The 9,026-nt window shown below is 54.5% G+C and overlaps 2 protein-coding genes across 4 annotated transcripts in view; one reads left to right on the forward strand and one right to left on the reverse strand.

Moving 5' to 3' along the window:
• Pi4ka (phosphatidylinositol 4-kinase alpha) overlaps positions 1-2,204 on the forward strand; it is a 141,296-nt gene extending 139,092 nt beyond the window's left edge. Inside the window, 4 exon segments of the mRNA XM_028856702.2 lie at positions 200-359; positions 1,386-1,475; positions 1,701-1,784; positions 1,881-2,204. Coding sequence (XP_028712535.1) covers positions 200-359; positions 1,386-1,475; positions 1,701-1,784; positions 1,881-1,932 — 386 coding nt within the window. The 3' untranslated portion in view covers positions 1,933-2,204.
• A 1,436-nt stretch (positions 2,205-3,640) lies between these two features.
• LOC114682731 (transmembrane protein 191C) lies at positions 3,641-7,095 on the reverse strand. Of its 3 annotated transcripts, XM_028856710.2 has the most exons (10): positions 6,032-7,088; positions 5,759-5,882; positions 5,629-5,679; positions 5,475-5,552; positions 5,266-5,322; positions 5,108-5,167; positions 4,953-5,020; positions 4,804-4,876; positions 4,649-4,689; positions 3,641-4,567 (listed from the first exon to the last, which is right to left on the reverse strand). In XM_028856710.2, the coding sequence occupies exons 1-10, from the start codon at positions 6,184-6,186 to the stop codon at positions 4,360-4,362; spliced, it is 915 nt and encodes a 304-aa protein (XP_028712543.1). In that variant the 5' UTR covers positions 6,187-7,088; the 3' UTR covers positions 3,641-4,359. The 3 variants fall into 3 exon arrangements, with proteins under 3 accessions (XP_028712543.1, XP_028712542.1, XP_037065842.1); XM_028856709.2 differs by having other exon boundaries at positions 5,475-5,679; positions 6,032-7,089; XM_037209947.1 differs by lacking the exon at positions 5,108-5,167 and having other exon boundaries at positions 5,475-5,679; positions 6,032-7,095.
• Positions 7,096-9,026: the final 1,931 nt, after the last annotated feature.

Raw genomic sequence — 9,026 nt, forward strand, 5'->3', positions numbered from 1 at the left:
TGTAGAGTAGCCAGCCCTCGGGAGCCGGGGACTGGAACGGAGCCACGCTGTTGGTGGACGGGAAAGCCCGCCGGCGGGGTGGCTCTGCTTCCTTCCTCGCCCACTTCTGGCCATGTGTGGCCGAGCCCTCCTCTGCAGGAACTAACCCACCCGACCTCACTCGGGCCCCAGTTCCAGGCAGCCTTTTGGGATTTTGCAGACTTTGGCTTCATGTTTGAGAGTTCACCGGGCGGCAACCTTGGCTGGGAACCCGACATCAAGCTGACAGATGAGATGGTGATGATTATGGGGGGCAAGATGGAAGCCACACCCTTCAAGTGGTTCATGGAGATGTGTGTCCGAGGTTACCTGGCTGTGCGGTGAGCCCGTGGGCAATGTGGGGGGCATCAAGGTGGGAAAGAAGATCCATGCGCCCTGGAGAGAATCAGGTGGCTGACGGACACCTGTGACTCCAGCTCCAGGACCCGCTGCCCACTCCGGCCTCTTGAGGCACCTGCACACATCCATGCATACACTCAAACACAGGGACACACATGAATTGTGTTTGGAGACATGCATGGCCTCACTGTGTAGCTCAGGCTGTAGAGATGGCTCAGCCATCTCTTTAATAAGGCAAGATTCACAACCCAAAACTTTTTGTTTGTTTTTCTTTTTCTTTTCTTTTTTCTTTTTTTTTTTTTTTTTCTCGAGACAGGGTTTCTCTGTGTAGCTTTGCACCTTTCCTGGAACTTGCTTTGTAAACCAGGCTGGCCTCGAACTCACAGAGATCTGCCTGTGATTAAAGGCATGCGCCACAACTGCCCAGCTTTTGTTTGTTCTTCAAGGCAGGGTTTCTCTGTGTAACAGCACTGGCTGTCCTGGAACTCACTTTTAGACCAGGCTGGCCTCAAACTCACAGAGATCCACCTGCCTCTGCCTCCCGAGTGCTGGGACTAAAGGCGTGCGCCACCACTGCCTGGTGATAAATCTTTAGAAGGTGCCTTCTGGTCACCTACATTTGTGAGCGACTTCCAGTCTGACGTGCCAGCCACATTCTGTAGTCCCCCATAGCTGACATCATCATCTGCCAGCACCCTTCAGCCTGGCCCCCCGACTTCCTGGCCACCCCTTCACCATAGCCCCACACCTCCAAAGCTACATGGTAGAGATTGGCACCAACTAGGTGTTGATGGAGTATTACTTTGCCACATCCCACATGCTACTGTGGTTAACACCAAACAGCATCCTTGAAACCACAGCTGGAAGCCTGGAGTGCTGGGGACGGGAAGGACTGCGTGAGCTTGGCTGAGGGCGGTGGGCAGCCTGGGGGCAAGTGACAGGTGGGTCACAAGACTGAGCCGGTCCCAGCTCAAGCTGGCCTTTTCCCCCGCTTGCTGTCTCCACAGGCCTTACATGGATGCAGTCGTCTCCCTGGTCACGCTCATGTTGGACACAGGCTTGCCCTGTTTCCGAGGCCAGACAATCAAGCTTTTGAAGTAGGTGCCATTGGGGAAGGGCCGTCCATGTGCTGGGGCCCCACCTAGAAACCTTTTATGGACGCTTAGAACCACAAAGCAGACAGGGCTCCTGGGATAGCAAGATGGCCTTGAGCTCCCCAAGTGGCCTACCAGTTTCTGGAAAGGGTCAGGGACCACACTAGGCCACACCAGAAGGGACCTGGCCGGAACAGATTGCCACAAATGCCCTTTCATCTCTCCCAGACACAGGTTCAGCCCTAACATGACAGAGCGAGAAGCGGCGAACTTTATCATGAAGGTCATCCAGAGCTGTTTCCTCAGCAACAGGCAAGTCACCCGCCATTCCTGAGCCTTCCCGAGGGCGCGCATGTGGGACGGGGGGCTCCCAGGAGGTGGTCTTCACTCCCTCACTTGGCCTTTCAGGAGCCGGACCTACGACATGATCCAGTACTACCAGAACGACATCCCCTACTGATGGGCCGGCAGCTGACGCCTCGGCTGCCCCAGCAGCTCGTACTGTTAGCACAGCCTGGGCACGGGGCTGGACCGCCACCTGCAGCTTCGGTTCCGGAGCCTGACACGCGTGTGGTGGTGCTGTGTGCACAGGTGTGAGTCTTGTTTGCACTGGACACATCCTTACTTGTTCGCCTGTCTTACTACATAGGTACATGAAGTATTTTCTTGTGTAAACTTGGAGAAAATAAAAATCCCAAAATGTGCTGCATTTGCTTGGTCAGCTAGCCTCAAGTCTGGCCTGTGGTTGAAGCTGCTCTTGACTTCCTGATCCTTCAAGTCACACCTAACTTGAGGAGTCTGGCTTGGGTGCTGGGGATCAAACCCAGGGCCTGTGCATGGGCAAACACCGCACCCTAGTTGTACAACCCCAGGCTGTGACCACCAGGACTAATGCCTCAGGCATCTCCAAGGGGAGACTTAACTAGGCTGGCCTGTGTCTCCACATCTCTGTAGTCTGGTGGTTCAAGTTCTTGCCTGACATGCACTAGGCCCATCTCCAACAGCCCCCAAAATGAAAGTGTCAATCAGTAGATGGGAACGGACTTTGTAGGGCAAGAATGAAACTGAGAAATAAAAGTGAGCCTAAGAGTGGTAGCCCAGGACTGGAGAGATGGCTCAGAGGTTAAGAGCACTGGCTGTTCTTCCAGAGGTCCTGAGTTCAATTCCCAGCACCCACATGATGGCTCACAACCATCTGTAATGAGATCTGGCGCCCTCTTCTGGCCTGCAGGGATATGTGCAGGCAGAACACTGTGTACATAATAAATAAATAAATAAATCTTTAAAAAAAAAAAAGAGTAGCAGCCCGGGCCTGTGACCCGGGCCACTCCCAGGCTTGCTTTTTGTTTGGTTTTGGTTTGTTGTTTTTCTAGACAGGGTTTCTCTGTGTTCATAGATCTCTCTCTGTAGACCAGGCTGGCCTCTGCCTCCCGAGTGCTGGGATTAAAGGCGTGCGCCACCGCCTGCTGGTTTTGGTTTTTGTAAGATTATTTATGTGTATGAGTATCTGCATGTAGTTTGTGCACCGTGGCCATACCTGGTGCTCGGTGAGGAGTCCGGAAGAGGGCATCAGATCCCCAGAACAGTTACAGGATGTTGTCAAACAACTGTGTTTTTTCCTGAATACTGGAAACTGAACCCAGTGCAGAAAATGGGGGCTGGAGAGATGGCTCAGTGGTTAAGAGCACTGACTGTTCTTCCAGAGGACCCGGGTTCAATTCCTAACACCCATATGGCAGCTCACAACTGTCTTTAACTACCAGATCTGACACCCTCACACAGACACACATGCAGGCAGAACACCAATGCACATAAAATAAATTTTAAAAATTTAAAGAAAAAAAGAGCAGCAAAATGCCCTCAACCATTAACCCTCTCTCCAGCCACCCCGCTTAGTTTCCTGAGACAGTCTCCCGATTTCTGGAGCTCACTCACATGCCCATCTCTACCTCCCCAGCACTAGGGTCACGGACACCACCACCACATCCAGCTTTTTTACATGGGTTCTTGGGATCAAGACAGCCATTGCCCCAGCCAAGGAGCTGAAGACTCCAATGGATAGAACTAATAGGCTGCTGGATGTGGTTAACCTTAACTACAGCAAGTGCTTTCTCTGTGTTCATCTTTATAGACTATTTTGTCGGCCATTAAGCGAGTTGCCAAAAAACTTATCAGAAAAGGTGTTTATTTAAATGCCATGGTGATAGCTCAGCACTCACAAATGCTTAGTCCAGTCCCCAGGACAGAATCAACGACACCTGGTGGGTGGCTCATGGCTGCAATCCACACACTGGCGAGGTGGAGGTAGGAAGAGGAGTAGTTCAAGATCACTCAGCTACACTGAGTTCAAAGCCGGGACGCCTACTGTGAGACCCCACCTCCAAATAAGTAGTTTGAAGCTTATATGCCTAGGGTCAAAGTTCAACCCAGATTCGTTCCCGCTAAGCAGGACATCCCTCGTATACTGCTAGCACCATCAGTGAGCTTAGATGCTGTGAGGAAGTTTGGGTTTGGCGAACTCGAACCTGCCCAGAGGGAACCCCAATGTTGGGGGGATCTGGGATAAATGCGCACCCCGGGAAAATAATCCACACACACGGAGGGGACCTGACAGGCCACCATCCATCCTGCCCAAAGTTCAGGCTCACGGTAGCAAACGACTCCCTAGGGGATGAGGCTGGCGCTTGGCAGCGAGGGCTGTGAGAAAGGACAGCCTGGGCACCCGAGCAGCCCCGCTGCGGACAGGTACCCCCGCTCCCGGGTGACAAGGGGTCGCTGGGCCATAGGAACACACGAGCCCCACCCCGCCCCTTTCACACAGGCAGGCACCCCAGAAACCACAAGGGAGACAGAGGTGTAGGCGGCCGAAGCCAGCGTGATGCTCGCTCTAGGCTGGCAGCAGTCCGCGTGGGCGCAATTCAAGCAAAGGCGACAGCGTGTAGCGCAGCCGCCGGAAGACCGCGTCCGAGCCAAGACCGCTGGACAGCCCCGGGCCCACGGAGTCGGGCTTTGCCAGCGCCACGTAGAGCAGCGGCAGCGCCAGGAAGCCCAGCGGGAGCAGCAACAGCGTCTGCAGTGCGCTCAGCGCCCATAGCCTGAGGAACCAGCAACGCACGCGTGGGTGCTGGCTCCGAGACCCCGAACCCGGACCGCCGGACCCCCCGCTAGCCACTCACCTGATGCTCCCCGCGCCCGCACCGCGGAACAGCCGCTTTTCCTGCAGAGAAAGGGCCGCGGCCAGGCTCTAGCCAAGTCTAGTCTCTCCCCAAGAGAGCGGGTCCCCCCTAGCGGGTGGGTTCCAGCTCCAGCCCGCGCCCCGACCCGCGCTCACACAATCAGCCCTGGCCACCTCCTCCATGAGTGAGCCCGCGCAGTCCTGCACCGGACGAGGCTGCAAGTTCCACCTGCAGGACAGGCACGGAGATGGGCCACCGGCCGGCTCGGCGCTGCCCTGCCGTCCCCCCTAATCTCAGCCCTTACGGTTCCGAGCCACCTCCTCGCGTAGCATCCAGCGCAGCCGCGGCCTCCATCACCTTCCCCTGCAGCTCCTGGAGGGGGGCAACAGGGACTCAGGGCGGAGGATGAGGCCGCGGGGCATTCGGGAGTGGCCGGTTCTCAGAACCGCGGGGCCGCACCTGCAGGACTCCACTCTGCTCCTGGAAGCTGGCCCAGGCCTCTTCCGTACGCTGCGCGCTCTAGAAGCCGGCAGAGGGTGGGGGGACCCCTTGGATAAGCATCACCAGGACACGCTCTCCCCACGAGCCCTCCCCTCAGAGGCCAGCGCCGTTCGCACCTGTCGCAGGCCCTCTGCCTGCATGGTGAATTTGGCCTCTGCCAGCTCCAGGTGTTTCTTCGGGAGGATCCAAGTGAAGTCAAGAACCTGCAAGCCTCGCACACCGCTGTGCCCCGAGGCTTGGTCCCTAGCCTTCGGGTCCGATGCTCCACCCACGCCAGCGCGGCCCCGCCCACAGCCAGGCCCCGCCCACAGCCCCGCCCCAGTACCTGCAGGGCCATAAGCTGAGTCCCCAGTTGCTGATCTGCTCGCTGTTGACTCAGCTGTTCTCCTCCATAGTAGAAGAGCTGGGAACGGAGCGTGTGAGTGCCTGGCTTATGGGACTTGGGGGCGAGGACGTGACCTGAGACCCTCTGTACGTACCTGGCTGGACAGCTCCTCCCACTGTTCCTGCAGCTGCCGATTGTGTTGCTCCTGCGGACAGGGTCCAGGCTGTCTATGCCTCTCCGCCCGCCTCGCCACCCCGGGCCCCGCCTCCTGCTCCTGCCCGCACCAGGTCCAGCCGGTGCTGCTCCGCCGCCTCCAGCAGCCCACGAGCCCGCTCCGCGCGCTCCCGCGCCGCCTCGCGCGCCTCCCCTCGCATAGCCCGCGACGCTTGGCTTCGTCTCCGCTGCAGGCTGCCGGGCGGGGCGAATTGGCCAATGATGAAAGTCGGGCGCAGGATCCTCTGGGATCCCCCGCCAGCCTGAGAGTTCCAGGCTGAGCTCGCACCGCCCGGGGCCGAGCCTGCCCACCAGCCTGCCCCCGGGCCTCGGTGCCCTCGCACCTGCGCTCACGCTCGCGCAGCTCGTCCAGGCGCCCGGTGAGGCTCTCGCTCTCGGCCTCCAGCCCACGCACCAGCTCCTCCAGCTCCTGCTTCCGCAATCGGCCATCGCGGTTGTCCTTCTGCAGCTGCAGCAGCTGCTCCTGCGGCTCAGCCATAGCTGCAGCTCTCTGCCGGGCCTCCGCCGCCTGGGCGGTCCGGTGGCCCGCGTCACAATGGGCAGCAGGGGGCGCCAGAGCCCGACCCGAGAGGGGTCAGGCCAATCAATTCAGGTATAGACATTTTATCACTGCGGGACTTGGTGGCCCAGTCTACAGAGATCAGAAGTTGAAGGTCATCCTTTGCTACATATCGAATTTGAGGCTAGCAAGGCTACATGTGGACCTGTCTCAAAATACACACAAAAATATCAAATCACGATCGGATCGATAACAAGTTGATAAAATTCTAAGGAAAGACCAGACTTGACAGTTCATGCCTGTCATCCCACAAGTCCAGAGGCCGAGGCAACAGGGTCATCACCTAGAGTTGAAGGTCAGCATAGCTACACAGCAAGAAGATCCTGACTGACAAAAAAAATGAACCTGAACTACCACCGTAACTGTAATTAAGTTCCTTTAATTCCCACCCACCCCCCGTGTTGGAACAATGATGACTTTGATGTGGTCTCAGTGGTCGGACTTTGGCTCACAGCCTTGCCGTGAGGGGTGACAGGACAGTGAAGGGGGGCGTCTGAGATGCTAGAATGCCATGGCATTCTCTTTTCTCCATGTTTTTAGCTCTAGAAAACCCATATTGATCGGGCTTGTTGAGTGGTCTGGGTAGGGAGAGGATGATCGAGTTTTGTGATCTGGGGGTTCTGTGAGCACTGGGTCTCACTCACACTGTATCCAGCCTGGTCTGGAACTCAAGCCTATCCCCCTGCCTCCATCTCCCTGGTACTGGTTTACACTCAGTTCAATAAGTTTTTCCTCCAATTTGTCTTTACTTACGTTTATGTCGTGTGCTGTTATGTACCACGTGTGCAGGAGCCTCAGAAGGACCTCGGATCCTCTGGAGCTAGAGTTTGAGGTAGTTGTGAGCCTAGTTGGGTGCTGGGAACTAAATTCAGGGCCTCTGGAAGAGCAGCAAAGTGCTCTTAACTGAACACTGTGGCTTTTCGCATTCTACGGTGATCCAGTTCTTTACGGAGATTTTAAGAAGCTAATTTCTTTATTAATTTGGAGGCTAGACATTCCTGATGCTGTAATGAATATTTAATGAAGCATCATAGCCTCATTAGGAAGGCTGAGGGAGGGACTTGGCTGCAAATTTGAAGCCAGCCTGGACTTCGACTACAAAGGCTCAAACAAAACCTAACAATGAATAGATTTTTCTTTCTGTCTTTCTTTCTTTCTTTCTGTCTTTCTTTCTTTCTTTTTCTTCCTTTCTTTTTTTTTTTTTAAGTGGGCTGGGGATACTGCTTGGTTGGTAGAACCTTTGCATACACAAGGAGTTAGGTCCATTCCTCAGTCACACACACACACACACACACACACACACACACACACACACACACATCAATTATTTATTTAAAGGGAGGGCTGTGCTATTTGATAGCCCTGGCTAACCTGGAACTCTCTTGCTGTCTGCAATGTGCCTGCCTAGAAATCCAAAACCTTCAGGTACCATCAGCACATGTCAGATTTCCAGGAGAGGGTGCTGTGTGTCATGTCTATACAAATAGTTCAAAACTCCAAGTCTCTGAAACCCATGGCCCCAGGCATTTGGGAGAAAGTGTTTGAAGACTTGGTTTTTGTATTTGCTGTGTTGGGGATGGAGACAGAGCCTGGCAGACAGTGGTGTGCCTTCTCCCTCTGAGACCCTAGGTCTTTAGTGCTCCCGTGAGACTCCTCCCTCAGCCATCGCCCACGCCGCAGGGCCTCTCCTTCCTCTTAGCCTTTGACCGGCCCCTCAGCATCAGGCTCTCAGCAAGCACACCTGCAGTCTCAGCAGCTACTCGGTTTTACTGATCTAGGACGAGGTCTCCTGTTTTGTTCTCTTTTATTCTCTTTGAGACAGGGTGTCATAGAGTTCAGACTGACCTGAAACTCAACTGTAGCCATGGATGAGCTGGGCCTCCTTACCCTCTCCCATCTCACTGCCCAAGTGCTGAGACCACAGACTGAACCTCTGTGCCTGGCCTTTTCTTGTGGTCAGTATTTGTTGCTTCTATAATATAATAATTTCTTAGCCGGACGGTGGTGGTGCACACCTTTAATCCCAGCACTCAGGAGGCAGAGCCAGGTGGATCTTTGTGAGTTCAAGGCCAGCCTGGTCTACAGAGCGAGATCCAGGAAAGGCTCCAAGCTTTTCGAAACCCTGTCTCGGAAAAAACAAAACCAAAACAAACAAACAAACAAAAAAACCCAAAATAATAATGATAATAATAATTTCTTGCTAAGTAACCTTGGCTTGTCTGTAGCCCTAGTTGACCTCCAAACTGTGGCAATCTTGTTTTTGTATCCAAAGGCTTGTACCACCATCCCTGGCTAAAAACTGGCAGAAGAAAAGCACTGTACTATGTTAAAAAGGTGAAAGTCAAGGCAAGATAAACAAAATTAGGACATGGGGAAGGAAAGGAGCCTCCACCCCCGTCCTGGAGTCTCTTACCAGCGTCAACATTTGGTGTGGAGCATGTCGTCTACAGACACTGGATGCTAACATGGCAATGAACAGGCTTAAGGCCTGAATGTGTGTGACCTTGCATAGGGTATTCACACACACACACAGACACACAGACACACACACACACACAGAGGCACGCATGCACGCACTTCTGAGACTCAAACATGACTATTAACTTTGCATCCCTGTTTTAGCAGTAATCCGAATGGGTCCCCTCTGAGACCTCCCTGGGAGCTCTGATCTCAGGCTCCTGGGCCAGCCTTTGAAGATAACAGCTTCAGTCTTGCCTGTGACCATCGGAAAGAGTAACATTCAACTCCACTTTAAAGAG

This window comes from Peromyscus leucopus, chromosome 12, assembly GCF_004664715.2.
Source record: "Peromyscus leucopus breed LL Stock chromosome 12, UCI_PerLeu_2.1, whole genome shotgun sequence".
In the NCBI taxonomy this organism is placed as follows: Eukaryota; Metazoa; Chordata; class Mammalia; order Rodentia; family Cricetidae; genus Peromyscus; species Peromyscus leucopus.

Excerpts from the sequence above, each read along its gene's own strand:
- LOC114682731 (XM_028856709.2), bottom strand. The coding sequence starts at position 6,137 with ATGGCCGATTGCGGAAGCAGGAGCTGGAGGAGCTGGTGCGTGGGCTGG. Across the intron at positions 5,680-5,758 it reads AGCAGCACCGGCTGGACCTG|GAGCAACACAATCGGCAGCT; the intron begins GTGCGGGCAGGA and ends CCCTGTCCGCAG. Across the intron at positions 4,877-4,952 it reads CGAGGAGGTGGCTCGGAACC|GTGGAACTTGCAGCCTCGTC; the intron begins GTAAGGGCTGAG and ends CCTGTCCTGCAG.